The 15738-nt window shown below is 37.9% G+C and overlaps 1 protein-coding gene across 5 annotated transcripts; it reads right to left on the reverse strand.

The window, feature by feature from the left end:
• Positions 1-1581: 1581 nt before the first annotated feature.
• Positions 1582-15231, reverse strand: LOC121266592 (protein NLP9). Of its 5 annotated transcripts, none has more exons than XM_041170484.1 (7): positions 14973-15231; positions 14335-14440; positions 13012-14154; positions 11999-12043; positions 11139-11918; positions 3928-4048; positions 1582-3261 (listed from the first exon to the last, which is right to left on the reverse strand). In XM_041170484.1, the coding sequence occupies exons 3-7, from the start codon at positions 13957-13959 to the stop codon at positions 2135-2137; spliced, it is 3021 nt and encodes a 1006-aa protein (XP_041026418.1). In that variant the 5' UTR covers positions 13960-14154; positions 14335-14440; positions 14973-15231; the 3' UTR covers positions 1582-2134. The 5 variants fall into 5 exon arrangements, with proteins under 5 accessions (XP_041026418.1, XP_041026426.1, XP_041026433.1 ...); XM_041170492.1 differs by having other exon boundaries at positions 13012-14221; XM_041170499.1 differs by having other exon boundaries at positions 11148-11918; positions 14592-15231.
• Between the last annotated feature and the right edge of the window lie 507 nt (positions 15232-15738).

Consider the following 15738-nt stretch of genomic DNA (forward strand, 5'->3'; position numbering starts at 1 on the left):
GCAATTTTTTTTTTATTGTTCATCATTTAAAATACCTCTATTTCATTTTCTTCTAAAAAGATATTTTGAAAATATTTTTTATCCAATTTTTTCATATTTTGTTTTTTTTAATTTTTATTTGGCTTACATATTTTTATTTTGTGTGTATAGGACTAAATTATATTACATAGTATATAAAAATATATTGCAAATATATATGGATTTTACAAATTTATTGGTTGAAAGAAAATATTTAAAAAGAATAAAAAAGATTATTTAAATGATATGAAGAAAAATAAATAAGCTGATGTATAATATATTGTAAAAATTAATATGTAAAATAAAAACAAATGAAATTTGATGATATATTTTAAAAGATAAGATAAATGAACTATTGTGAATGCTTACTTCCATTTAAAATTTCTCTTATAAAAAAGTGAATCATGCCAAAAAAAAAAAAAAAAATAGTGAGTTTTTCACATTTTTTTTTGTAACGGGATTCAATTTTTTACAAAATGTCATCAGGCTGCTAGTATATATTATTATTCATAAATAAATTACACCACTTTATCTCAAAATAAATAAATACATAAATTGCCCCACTTGTTCTTATTTTTATTTTCTTTATCTTTTTTCTCTCTCACTCTGAAGTTTGTCCAAGGTTGAAAGATTAATCCAGATAGAATTCTTGTTGGAGAAACTGATCCTATAATATTCTTTTGTCATCGATGAATTTTTTTTAAAACAAGTAAATCTTTAATGAATATTATAGAACTCAATTATTGTGTCTATACCTAGTATATTTGAAATTAAATCATTTTATTTTACTTGAAATGTATAATATCTATTTAATATAAAATATGGGATGTTTAGGCCCCTATATTTTTAAAAGCGTAATATTAAAAAATATCAAAAAATATTTTTAATTAGTGAAGGGGAAGGATCTCTCTTTTGGATCCTTGTCCGTCATTCGCTTGGCCGAAGGCATGTTTTGAAATTAATTTTATCTCATCTAATCTTATTTCTTTTCAAACAATATTTAAATATAAACACTTTCAAATTAATCACTATAATTTTTCCAAACTTTTGAATAAAAAATAAAAAATAATTCAACTTTTTCAAATACCAAAATAAAAATTATATTATAATAATATTTTAATTTTATAATATTTTTTATTTAATTTTTTCTCTTTCATTTGCCAAAACTCCATAAAATATGAACTCAAATTATCTCACTACTACTCACAAAATTCACATCTCATATTATTCCTAAGCATCACTTATTGTATTAATCCAAAACAGAAAAGGAAGGTTATGACTCATGAAAGGGCGAGAAAGAAAGAAAATGAAATTTCGAGAAATTAGAGCCTTTTCGTGCGATTCTTAGGGGAAAATACTTGACCCAAAGTAAATATTTTATATGTAATTAATTGACCTACAGTGCTACACATTCGTTTCACTTGAACAATCATATCTTCAGAACATCAAAAGAAAAATCACCAAAAGAAAGAGATGGACATAAATGACGTTAAAATCCCTTGTCATTGTGTTAACATAATCTCGTACTAATGGTCATGTCCTCTCACACATCTAAAGACTACATCCACCCACAACATAATTTCATTCATATGAGATCAAAATACCTGCTGAACTGCTAACAAGTCAAATGTTTTTTCTTCCTCATGTCCTAAAACACAAAATCAACAGCTCCAAGCCATCTAATTCTCATGTAAAACATATACAGACTGGGATTAGATCTCTGCAGAGCAGTATACCTGGACACTTCTAAAGCTACAGCCTTTATTGCAAATTCTACCATATACAGACCTATATATAAGAAGATACATGGGCAACCCCCAATATGCAAGAGCTCTATCGGTACATTTCAGAGTTGGAGTTTCTTTGAAATATGGCAACAAATTTAACCCACAGTGATGTCCCATCTCATAATTGGAATTTGGCAGTGCAAGAGATGTAAGGAAAAAGCACTAACTTTATGAGACATCGGGCTCATATCTACAGAACCCCTCCTACCTTCTCAGAACTCCATGCATGTGAACTAGAACCACCCGTTGGAGCGTGGAGAGATTGATCAAAATACTACAAAATCCAGACTAGTCAAATACCACTCACTGAGTTGACTATTATCCTCATGCTATGATCCTCCATTCAAGAAACAGTTGCTACCACAAGAGCTGCTTATAGTACAAGGCACATCACGAACTAGGAACTTCACATTGTGTGTGCCGATATCATCCAAAATCTCAAGACATTCTTGAAGATCTGAATCGCTCTCTAGCATCACCCATTCCTCTTCATCATCTAAATACTTTAGCTGGAATATCCCGTTTTGTAACTTGAACCTCTTTGCAACTTCTTCATACAGTTGGAAAAACCCAGCTGAAGGCTCAAACTTGAACCGGATTGTATCTTCTCTATAAGTAGCTTTCACAGTAATTTTGGATCCACCATCAACACAGCTTGTTTTGACTTTAGAATGCTTCTGCTCCTCAAAGCTCTGAGAGCTTGATGAACTACCATGCATCATTGAAAGAGAACCGTCTGATGAGTCTGTCAAACTTGAAGAAGTAGGCTGGTTATGTTCAACAATCCCAGCATCCCCACCAACTCCAGTATGCATTTCGTTGGCAGCAGCCAAGGAGATGGAGCTTTGAGGCGCAAAGTGGGAGTCGGAATCTACTAATTTCAAGCTACCCCTTTTCAGACCCCATTTTTCACCTCTATCCACAAGATAAGAGCCCAAGGTGGCATTTTCTGAAGAAGTCGGAGGAGCAGTTTCAAGGCTAGCCAGCCGGCATGATACAGCATCTATTGCAGCTATGTTTGAATCTTCACTACAATCAAGCCAAGAGACACTGGGTTTATCAAGTTCACCTTCACAAGCATTTATAGCGAGCTCACTTGAGGGCCCTACTTGGTTTCCCATAGAACAGTCATCCACTTCGGGCTTGATTAGAGAACTCACGCCAGGTGTTGAAGGTACTGAAACTGCATTTTCGGTAGCAGGCATGGCATTTTTTACACACATATCTGTGTCCTGGAAGAGGATACCTTTCTGCGAATCAGATTCCTGGGTTGTGGAGCCTGATGCAACAAATTCCCCAGTGGTTGGGTCAAATTTCAATCCTCCCTCCACCCCCTGAACAGAATCAAGCACAGTCTGTATTTTCCTTAATGAACGGTTCACCTTATTTATCTTACGGGAGGGCCATCTTGAAATTCCATGTTGTCTGCATATTCTTTTGAGAGTAGTGGGGCAAACTACACACACAAAGAACAAAGAACCAATGTAAATCTGAAATTAACATTACTAACCAAATCCTAATAAGAGTTGTCCACGTGAACTTTTCAATTCTAAACAAGAGAGACTACTGTTATTGCATTGTTATAACAACATAATGAGCACTAAATAAACTTCTCCAATGCTGGGACTAACTAGATGTTAGCGGGCGTCAGGAAGTGATACGAGAAAGCCCAAAAGGTCACAACTTTATGCGCCCCCCCCCCCCCCCCCCCAACATCATCTACCCTAATTTTCAATAATTTACAAGAAATATACACACATGGACAATTAAGTTTTTTTTTCTTTTTTTTTTTTGAAAAAGAAAACCATATCTATTTTATTGCCTGTCTTTCTGAAATAAATCCTTTCTTTAATTTGATGATTACTAAAGCTTAATAACTCAGGGTAACTGGATCAGTCTTTAGGAAATGTCCACACTGTTAATAGCAACCTATTAGTTAGGTTTGCCGCAGCCTTTCCAAAATAGGGGTAGCGTGTACAGCTAGGGGATTGAGAGAAAATCTCGGTTGTAATTAGAGGAAAATGCTTTTATATCTTGCTGTATAGTTTCTATATATATGAAAGGTCTCAAGACATGAAGGTCATTCAGACAAATTGACACACACATGGATAACAAATCTCACCGCCTATGCTTTTTGCGGCATCCTTAAGACTCCCAGAGAAGTATTGCTGAAGAACATTTAAGCTCACATTTTTCTCTGCTGTATTTCGCTTTTTCTCCTGCCTTCTTGATCCACTTCTCGCCTGCAAGATGTATAAGAAACAGTTAAAAAACCGATCCCACAAGCTTTTCAAAATCATGCACAAAGAAAACCCAGAATACTTGCTAGAAGTAAGAATAGACGCTTTGAAGTAGGAATCAAATTCTCTCTACAACAAACATGCTTTAAATGCTTTAAAGTAAGAATAGACGCTTTAAATGCTTGATGGATATGCATCATTGTATATGAAAAAGGCAAAACAGAAACCAACAAAAAAATTAACTATATCTACCCAGCATAGGCTCTTGAAAAAAGCTGAGGCACCTTATCAAATACACTTTGAGCTCAGGCCAGGTTTTTGCACCATAGTAACAGATGGTGTATTTGATATATAACCCCTGAAGCATGTTACAGAGATACTTTAACAGATGCTTTCTATATCTAGATATTATAGTAGATAAATAGATAACGAATACAGTAAATAGACTCTTCGTGTACAGTAAATAGACTTAACGTGTAAATAACAGTTAACGTGTATAGTAAGACCAGCAGCAATTAAGCGTTGGAATCAGTACTCGGTTGTAACCCTTTTCTATATAAATGACGGAAAACAATGGAAAGAAGTATTCAGACCAATCTTGACATGGTATCAGAGCTTTTACTCTGATTATCGTTTCTCTGTGGTCTTTATCCTTGAGAGTTTCTGAGTTGCGACAGTAGGAATTATTTTCCTTCTTTGTTTTCGCACGTTGGTAAGTTTCTAAGTTTGTGGTGAGTGTTTTCTCACACGTCTGGTGAGTTTCGACTTGAGGTGTCGTCACCTTGGTGGCTTTGAGGCTGTCAGCAGGTTCTGTGTGGTGGTTTGCCGTGATCCTATTCTGGGCAGTACAGTTTGGTGCTTGTCGGCAGTTTCTGGGTAGTTTCTGGTGGCTGAAGACGTGCGGGTGTCTCCTTTGGTGAGTATCGGCAGCTTCTGTGGAGGTCTTTGGGGTGGTCCGAAAGTTTTTGGGCAGCTGTGAGGCAGTCAACCATTTCTGTGGCAGACGATAATCTCTGTGGTGGTGGGTTCCTTCCGTGTGGTGGCTGTGTGGAGGTTGGTTAGGTCTCGGTGATCTCTGTTTTCAGAAATACTCTGGGCAGCTCTGTGTTTCTTTTGTGTTTTGTGGGTTTTTCACGTGGGCTTCAATTCCTTTGTGTTTTTTTTTTTTTGTTTTACGGGTTGGGCTTCTCCTTATTACGTAGACTTTCTATGTACAGGTGATCTGGTTTACGTGTTTGGGCCTCTTATCATTTGGATTTGGACCTAATTTAAGTTAGGCTTGCCGCTTATTTGATTGACTACTTGAGCATATTTCTCTAAGTGTTTTTCATCATGTCTATTGAAAATACTATCGTTCGCTTTACTGGAAAGAATTTTCCTACATGGGAATTTCAGTTTAAGATGTTTTTGAAAGGAAAATAATTATCAAATCATATTGATAATTCTGCTAAAGTTCCCACTGATGAAAAAGAATTTGCTCAATGGGAGGTCAAGGATGCCAAGGTAATCTCTTGGCTATTGGGGACGATTGAGTCTCACCTTGTGACCAATCTCCGCTGTTTTACTACGGCTCAGGCTATGTGGGATTATCTTCACCGTATTTACCACCAAGATCATAGTGCTCGGAAGTTCCAATTAGAATTGGAAATTAGTACTTATAGTCAAGGCAATTTACCTATCGCACAATTTTATTCTAGTTTTATTAACCTTTGGTGTGAGTATTCTGCCATTGTTCATGCTAAGGTTCCCACTATGGCACTCGCGGCTCGTCAAGCTGTTCATGCTGAGAGTCAACGCGATAAGTTTTTAATGAAGCTTCGACCTGAATTTGAGCCCGTTCGAGCTGGTTTATTGAATCGTAATCCGGTTCCTTCTTTGGATATTTATTTGAGAGATTTGTTGCGTGAAGAACAACGGTTATCCACTCAAATAGGTATGACTTCTGAGAAGGTCTTTTTCTGACACTGTGAATGTAGCCTATGCAGCACAAGGGAGAGGGAGGAACAAGTTGCAATGTTTCAGTTGCAAGGAATTTGGTCATATTGCTCGCAACTGTCCTAAGAAAGTTTGCAACTATTGCAAGAAAGAGGGTCATCTCATCAAAGATTGTCGAGTATGGCCTCAGAATAGCCAATCCCAAGCTTTTCAGGCTGATGTACAGTCTTGTTCTTCATCTTCTGCGCCGCCTATTGTAAGCTCTAATTCATCTGTTCTCACACCAGCAATGGTCCAACAGATGATTGTATTTGCTTTTACGGCTTTAGGCCTGCAAGGTATGGGTACTAACTTAACTTATTGGATTGTTGATTCGGGCGCTTCTAATCATATGACTTGTAATATGACGGGTCTCCATGGTGTTCGTAAGTATAGAGGCGCGCAAAATATTCAGATCGCTTATGGCAGTACTCTTCCTATTATTGCTGTTGGTAATTTGGGCTCTTCATTTCGCGATGTTTTTCTCTCCTGGATTGTCTACCAATTTGATTTCTGTTGGACAATTGGTAGATAATAATTGTGATGTTCACTTTTCTCGTGGTGGTTGTCTTGTGCAGGATCAGGTGTCAGGAACGGTGATCGCGAAGGGGCCTAAAATAGGACGTTTATTTCCCTTACAGTTTTCTATTCCTAATGTTGTTTCCCTTGCTTGTACGGCTGCTGCCAATACTAATGAAGTCTGGCATAAGAAATTAGGTCATCCTAATTCTGTTGTCTCGACTCATCTTATGAAACATGGTTTTTTGGGCAATAAAGATTCATTTTCTTCTTCTCCTGTATCTTTTGATTGTGCTACTTGTCGTCTTGGTAAAAGTAAAATTTTACCTTTTCCTGCGCATGATAGTCGTGCTTCTAACTATTTTGAGATCGTGCATACTGACGTTTGGGGTGTGAGTCCTGTTATTTCTCATGGTCAGTATCGTTATTTTGTGACGTTTATCAATGAGTATAGTCGATTCACCTGGATATATTTTCTCCGTTCTAAAGCTGACGTATTTTCTGTCTTTCAAAAATTTATTGCGCTTGTTGAGACACAGTTCAGTACTTGTATCAAAACTTTACGCTCCGACTCAGGGGGAGAGTACATGTCTCATTCTTTTCAAACTTTTCTTCAGCAAAAGGGGATCATTTCCCAGCGTTCTTGTCCTTATACTCCTCAACAAAATGGAGTCGCTAAGCGTAAAAATCGTCATCTCTTAGATGTCGTCCATACTTTACTGATTGATTCTTCTGTACCTTTTAAGTTCTGGGTAGAAGCTTTATCTACTGCTGTCTATTTGATCAATCGTTTGCCTATTACTACTCTAGATTATGATTCTCCATATTTCCGATTATTTGGCATATCTCCTGAGTATCAATCCTTTCATACATTTGGGTGTGTTTGTTTTGTTCATCTGCCACCTGTTGAGCGTCACAAGCTTGCTGCACAGTCTGTCACATGTGCCTTTATGGGATATAGTCCTACTCAGAAAGGATTTGTTTGTTATGATGCTCATGCAAATAAATCCCGAATCTCACGGAATGTGATTTTCTTTGAAAATCAATATTTCTTTCATTCTCAGGTTATTTTTTATCCTCCTATTACTCTTCTTCCTGCTTTTGATGATATATCTTCTACTATTAAGCGATTTCAACCAGGTATGGTGTATCATCGACGTCTTCCCCCTTCTTTAACGCCCCTTCCCGACACTGATCCGTCATCTGATTCTACGGTTCTTATACCTCGGCAGTCCACCAGGGTTACACATCCACCAGATAGGTATGGTTTTCCTCACATCTCGCTTACTGCCACTCTCGATACTATTTCTGTTCCTCACTCTTATACCCAGACATCCACCCAAGCGTGTTGGCAGCAGGCCATGCAAGAGGAAATCTAAGCTCTTCAAGACAATCACACTTGGGACCTTATAATTTGTCCCTCTGATGTCAAACCTATTGGTTGTAAATGGGTGTACTCAATCAAGTTTCGAGCTAATGGCTCATTGGACAGATATAAGGCTCGTCTTGTGGTTCTTGGGAACCGACAGAAGTATGGTATTGATTATGAAGAAACATTTACACCTGTTGCCAAAATGACTACTGTGCGAACTATCTTGGCACTTGCCGCTTCGCAAGGGTGGTCTCTCCGGCAGATGGATGTGAAGAATACTTTCTACATGGGGATTTGAAGGAAGAAATCTATATGTCCCCACCTCCCTGCATGTTTGCTACACCTTCCTCAAAGGTTTGTAGGCTACGTCGATCCTTGTATGGACTGAAATAGGCTCCGCGTACATGGTTTGACAAATTTCGCTCTAACCTGCTTGCTTTTCATTTTACTCAGAGTCAGTTTGATTCCTCTCTTTTTCTTCGCAAGACTTATGCAGGAATCGTATTACTTCTTGTATATGTCGATGACATTGTGATCACTGGCTCCGATATTGAGTTAATTAAGTAATTACAACAGCATCTCAAGGCCTCTTTTCACATGAAAGATCTTGGTCCCCTGCAGTATTTTCTTGGCCTTGAGGTACAGTTTACTCCAACTGGTACGTTTTTACACCAGCACAAATATACGCAGGACGTTATTTCATTGGGTGGTCTCCAATCGGGTAACTCTGTTGTTACTCCCTTGGAGGTAAATCTTAAGTTGCGTTAGGAAGAAGGGGAGCTTCTATCAGATCCATTCTTGTATCGGCAGCTTGTTAGGAGTTTGAACTATTTGCTGATTACTCGTCCTGACATTTCTTTTGCTGTACAGCAAGTTAGTCAATTTATGTAGGCTCCCCGACATCTTCATTTAGCCGCTGTCTGTCGCATTATCCGATATTTGAAGGGCACCTCTACACAGGTTGTTCTTTCCTAAAGAATCTTCCTTATAGTTGGTAGGATATGTGATGCTGATTGGGCCGGATGTGCAGATACTCGTTGCTCTGTTACTGGCTGGTGCATGTTCTCAGGCAATGCACTCATTTCTTAGAAGAGTAAGAAGCAAGACAGAGTTTCCAAGTCCTCTACTGAGTCTGAGTATCGTGCTATATCTTCCGCATGCTCTGAGATCACATGGCTTTGTGGGTTATTGGGTGAACTTGGTTTTCCTCAACTAGATCCCACTCTTCTTCACATTGATAATACCAGTGCTATTCAGATCGTCGCTAATCCTGTCTTCCATGAGCGTACGAAACATATCGAAGTCGATTGTCATTCTATACGTGAATCATTTGACAAGCATGTGATTACACTCCCTCACATTTCCACTGAACGTCAAACTGCAGACATATTCACTAAAGCTCTTTCTCGGCACCGGCATCAGTTCTTGGTTGACAAATTGATGCTTCTTGATCCACCAGCATCAATTTGAGGGGGGATGTTACAGAGATACTTTTACAGATGCTTTCTATATCTAGATAGTATAGAAGATAAATAGATAATGTATACAGTAATAGACTCTTCGTGTACAGTAAATAGACTTAACGTGTAAATAACAGTTAACGTGTATAGTAAGACCAGCAGCAATTAAGCGTTGGAATCAGTACTTGGTTGTAACCCTTTTCTATATAAATGAAAGAAAACAATGAAAAGAGGTATTCAGACCAATCTTGACAAAGCACCCTCATAATTAATAGTATTCAACCTATATCTGCAATATGTGAGGTCTAATATATTACTCATGTATGCAAAAAAAAACTCATCCCCAGTTCTAACGGTCACATAAATCAGACACCTAACCCGCTTTATAGCACAGTTTCAAAATTTTATGTGCAAAATTAATTATAATGAAACAAAAAAGAGTTTTGTTCCCCCTTTTTTTAATGTCTAGCAATATCGACAGATGCCAGAAGCAAGTCAAGAGGAGGAAAAACACGATGCAGGAATCAAAGGAAGTCAAACCCATAAGACCAGATCATTGAAAATTAGCATAGAAAGCCGAGTTTTAACAAGCTGCTAATATTTTCCCATGAACAGAACTACAAGACAGTGATAGGTGGCCCAAAAGATGGAGGGGTTTGTTAAACTACTTTTACCTTCAAGTGCATAGTTGCTCAAAAGAAAAAACAGAAACTAATTTTTTCCCTTAATTTTCATGTGTTATAGAATGTCAAGTGTCCCATGTTTCCATCTATATCAGATATAACAAAATCAAAGCCCCAGACCACTCAATTCTTACTTCAATATTTCTTGTTTGTGGTCAAGCAATACTTTCTCCTCAATATTTCCACATTAGTTTAAAAGCCACATTAGTTTAAAAGATGAAAGGAACACAAGGCAAGACAAGGAGACAGCTCTCCATATAAAAGCGTCCAAACAAGAACCAATAGAGACAGGAAACACTCAGCGGCATGGTCGAATGCAGTTAATTACTATCTCACAGGTCCCTGATATAAATGTGGAAGATTATGTGCCATGAGTGGTCTTTAAGAATAATTTGATTAGAGTTAGGATGAAAAATACATTATCCAGTTTTACTACATCCCCTACTGCATTCTAGAGTAATCAAGATACTTTTGTTTTCATCATATTCCACATAACATGACAATTTACACCCAATGCAAAGTAAATCAGCCATTCATGTACTCAACAGTTTAATCCCCTACCTGGTTCTCTCCTGTTTTAAGTTTCTTTCCCTAAAGTATCTATTGAGGTTTCCAAATCAACCTTTTACATGAAGAGAGCACCTAAATCATTGAAGCATCCAGCCCAGGATCAAACAAATATAGAACCATCCAGTGCTGCGCTTTTCAAAAGTTATGCAAAACAAAGCTGAACCTACTAATTGCAGCGGTGTTACAGCTATATTACATATAATGTAGATCCTAGTGAGTGTAGAATATGTTTGGCTTTCAATTGACCATCTAGAATGACTGCAGCAAGCACGTAACAAATATACCTCCACTTTTTATCATTCATCAACCAAGTAAACCAGGGGAAACCACATTCCCGAGGCAATTTCAACCAGAAAGATATAATCTAACATCATTGCAATGATGTAGGAACCATACTACCTTAGACAAATTAATGCTTGTAAGTTATGCACCAAACTATCGATTAACCAAACCATGCTCCTTCCATTTTTCAGAGTAAACAGAGAAGAAGAAGAAAAAGAAGAAGGATATCTTACGAACAGTACTTGTTCATGAGGACTATCTGCCTCAATTCCATCATTTCTTGCATCAGATACTTTCTGACGTATCTTCTCAGGTAATTTCTCGGTTGAATTCACATCACTATCTGATGACGTTGCTTGAGAGTTTCTTTTAGACATAGTCATCGGTGTAAACTTCTGGACTGCTCCCATCTGGAATGCAACATTAGAGCTTTCTCCGCCAGCTAATTCCGTATCAGAAACTGTCCTCAAACTCTTACATATTCTCTGCATAGTACCTGAGAGGTTGTTTAACAAGAGTTGCTGCTCCAAACTACCCTTCATACTGACAGGGAGAAAGAACTCCAGTATATAATCAGCATCACCAGTGTAGGTGCTTCTTAGCCTGATCGAGACTGCTGCATTCAACCCAAACTTACGTGCGTGATGGACAAGTGGATACTCACTTATGTCATAAGTCTTCACATCAGGAAAGAAGAAGGGATGATTGGATTGAAGTGCTTTCCCAGCTATACCTTGCCCTTCATCAAGATGATGTTCCAAACATGCATGTACAAAACCTTCCATCATTTGATCATTAACATAGCAAGCTGTCTCCTCAATGCAAAGTATATATTTCTCATCAGAATTTGTTTTACCCTCTCTTACCCGCACTCCTGTAATTTCTTTACCAGCTCTCTCAGTGTAACAGCATGGAATCCATGTTTGAGCTAGTGGCAATCTATGTGCATGACATACAGCACGTAAGACATCAATTATCTCTGCTAAGGCAGCTCTTTGGTTCACCAACAGACACTGCAAATAGCATATTAATTTGATAAGGATGCAGAATTGATCAAGGGAAAGGGGGAGGGGGCCAGTGGCATTAACAGTACCTGAGGATGAAGTCGAGGAGGTGCAGCAGTTGATAAATTCACAGCCTGCAAGGGACCATGGTAAGAATAGATCTTATAATAATATTGGTAAACTTTTTCAATCTAATGCAAATTCATACAAAAGATACTTCTTAAAGAAGAAAAAATTCATTCAAAAGATACAAGATCATGCAGTTTGTAGTACATTATTGGAACTGCATCCACTCAGGCAAAACAAAAAAACTGCACCCTCAAGTAACATTGAGCTGCATCATCCCAACCACTCCTAACATTGATCCACCAGCTCATCCTATTTGAACCTCTAACTACAGCACGAATCCACAATAACCGTGAATAGGCCCAATCCTCTTCAATTGAGAACACATCACCCTTAGTCTCCCAAATAAAAGTGTTCAGATGTATCCCCATCCACAAGAAAACCTCTATTTAACTTTTCTAGTCCATTTGCAGAGGATATTAAGAAAAGAAAAATAATAGGGGATAAACTTACATAACATGCACAAAATAAGAGTAATCTTCCCTCCTTTAGATAAATAATATATCTTCTACCCTACAAGTCTCTTTTCCACCTTTTTGATAATGAGCTTCTGAACACTTCAGGCCTTAAAGAATAATCCCAAAGGCAGACCTGAAGTATGTCATGGGGAAGCACGCAACTTACAACCAAAACTGTTACAATGAGGTCAACTCCATTGCCCATACACAACACCTACCGGTACAACTCATGGATATTTTCCAAAGCCATAAATCAAAACCCTTTCTAAAGCAGTGATTACTTAATATTTATCCAGAAAATACTACATGGTTTTTCCTTTCTGCTGCCGTTTTAATTTATATCATAGCAGAAAAGAATTTAAATTAAGAACAAGCGTATCTTGATTCTCACAAATTAAAAGTGGTTAGGTGCTTGCTTACCCTTATATGTATTCAACTCAAGCATACTTGGAAAGGGAAATTTTTAGAAAAAAATAAATAAATAAAAGAATCCCAACAAATGGAAAAGGGAGGCCAACCCTGAGCGCATTGCAAACAATTTCCATCTCTTTGTCAAAATTGGGCTTCTCTTTGGTAGTGACAAGTTCCAACACAGCACAGCAGGACATCGAATGAGATTCAAAAACTGGCAAGGCAATAGATCCACGGACTTCATGATTAGCTGCATGATCGACTCTCAGGTACTCAATCTTATTGTAGTACCTGACGTTCGAAGTCCATTCTGGAACCTTGGAGATAAACACACGACCAGGAAGCCCAAGGAAAGAATCAGATCCCCTTTCTGCTGAAAACGTAAACAACCTTGAAACTTCACGATACCCTGCAAGCATTTGATCAAGCAAATAGGGTTGCTCACTGGTACTTAAGACGTAATGATCACCGAGCCTCATGGGAACCCAAACTTGTGCCAAAATGCCCCCACCGGATGACTCTTTGAACAGAGACAACGCCCTGAGCATCTTCTCATCAACTGACCAACTAAATGGCCTAGGAATAATATAATTTTCTATATTCAATGCATTATTTTGTTGAAAAGAACCGGTATTTTGTGCAGCTGCTGCGTCATTTGTGTCGTTGGAATCCATTGAGAAGCCGTACCGGGTGTTCATCTGTTGAAACATCGTTTTATCTCCAGAATTGAAAGAATTCTCCATAGGATTGAAATTTCCATGACTTTCGTTCACCGGAAATGCACCGGTGTTCTGTTCTGTGAAATTCAAAGCATCCACCGATGCACCATGAGGCATTGACGCAGACGATGACAATCCATAAGAGGTGAAAATCTGATCGGCTGCACCAGGGCTGATGCACCACCCAGCGTATGTATCAAAATTCATGAGTTCCGTGAAGTTTTCCTCCGAATTAAGGTTCCTTGTTCCGTCAAATGAAAGCAAATTCTCCATCTGAACTTTTGAAGATGCCAAAAATCCAGTCCCTTTTTCTTTAGAAAAAAGGGGGTAATCCATCTTCAGCTCAAAACGAAATTTGAAACTGAAGTTAGGATCCTAGAGACCTATAAATTGACAGTGGCTAGAAAAGTCTTCATTTCCCCGTTATCTTTCCTCGCCGCTACGCCAAAGACCCTCAAAGCTCCTCATGGATTTGTCTTTCGCGGTGAAACACTAGAAACCATTAACCATCCAGACAAGTGCTCAATTTTCCTGTCAAACAAAATCTGCACTGCCCACGATAAAAAACACCCTTCTCGGCAAATAACTACAAAACTTACTGCAACATTAAATTAGCGAAGTTGAGCATATTTAATTTTCTATAAAAGCAACATAAATATACTATATAAAAAACTTTGACTCTGACCTTAATAAGATTCTGATAGAATTCACCTCTACCGCCAACCGCCACAAACTGGTACAGTAAAAGGTCACAGTTCTCAATCAGCAGTAATCCACAAACCCATTTCAGATTCATCCCTAGTGCATAGATGTAAGTCTGTGAATGAGCAGAAAATGACGAAATTAACCAAAAGTTGTTGAAAATCAGACTGGAACCCAGGTAGAGATGAATGGAACATGAAATTCAAGACCAAATTCAGATTTCCCAGATAAAAAACAAAAATAAAAAATCCGACGAAAGCGCCGACCTAAGCATCTCAAACTTGACGATTTCGTGTCTTGGAGTTTTCAAAGCTCGCTCAGCTTTCAGCAAAAGTCCAAGAACCACACAGAAAGAGGGTGAGTGCGTTCCATCCGTGCGTGTGTGAGAGTTGTAAGGGCTACTATAAAGGGAAACCCTAAGGAGTGGGGATAACGGCTTTTGTACGGTTGTCGCAGAGAACCAACCGGTTTACTAAAAAGGAATGTTTTGCGTCTGTCTGTCTGTTTCTGGGAGCTAATAACTATGGGGACTTGACCTGTTAAATTAAAAGAGTGCTGTCTCTGTGTGGGATCCGGAGTTTGTACCAATAACTTTGCGCAGAGATTCGGACAAAGAAAACGAAAGGGGTCTTGAATGTTAAGCTTACACTGTTCTTGGCCTTTCTGTCCCGGTAAAGCAACTCTCCCGCACCAAAAAAAAAAAAAAAAAAAACCCGAAATTTGTGTGTGATTCCCGATATCGTCCTTCGAACCCGAGATTTGATAAGGAAAGACAGATGGGAATTGTCTATGTTGTCTGTCTCTTCTATATTCTTACGTTTCTTCCTTTTCCAATACCTTCTGGTCCAAGAACGAGGAGGGAAAGAAGAACAAATTCATGGAGAAGAGCAATCTTTCCTTTTTTTCCTTTAGGTTTTGTGAAAAAATAGACAAGGGAATAGTAGCAATGGCTTTGATCAAATGCAATTATGATTTTTTAAAAGAACCCCAACAAAAGCATATAATCTGATATTTTTAGCCCAATTGAAACTCAGGGTCAACAAATTTAAGTCATGGTATTATTGACCCTTGTACAAAACAAGGAAAATATATCAAGAACGTGAGTGGCCGAGAAAGGATGGATCGAAAGTTATGCTTTGTCCATTGTTGTGATGTTTTGTGTTTTGATAGAGGAAGAAATAAAGGCAAATGAAGAAACATATTGCCTCATAGGGAATCCTGAAAAATGGGTCCTCAAGTCTCACCCACAAGCGTTAAAAGTAAGTATTTGTTTGGTAACATCTTTCGTTTGGATCATCAACCATCCTAATTCATTTCAACTCATCATTATAATTTTTTCAAATTTCGACACAAAATATAATAAACAATTCAATTTTTTTAAATCTCAAAATAATAATAATATTAAAAAATAAT

The sequence above is a fragment of the Juglans microcarpa x Juglans regia genome, chromosome 1D (genome assembly GCF_004785595.1).
Source record: "Juglans microcarpa x Juglans regia isolate MS1-56 chromosome 1D, Jm3101_v1.0, whole genome shotgun sequence".
NCBI lineage: Eukaryota > Viridiplantae > Streptophyta > Magnoliopsida > Fagales > Juglandaceae > Juglans > Juglans microcarpa x Juglans regia.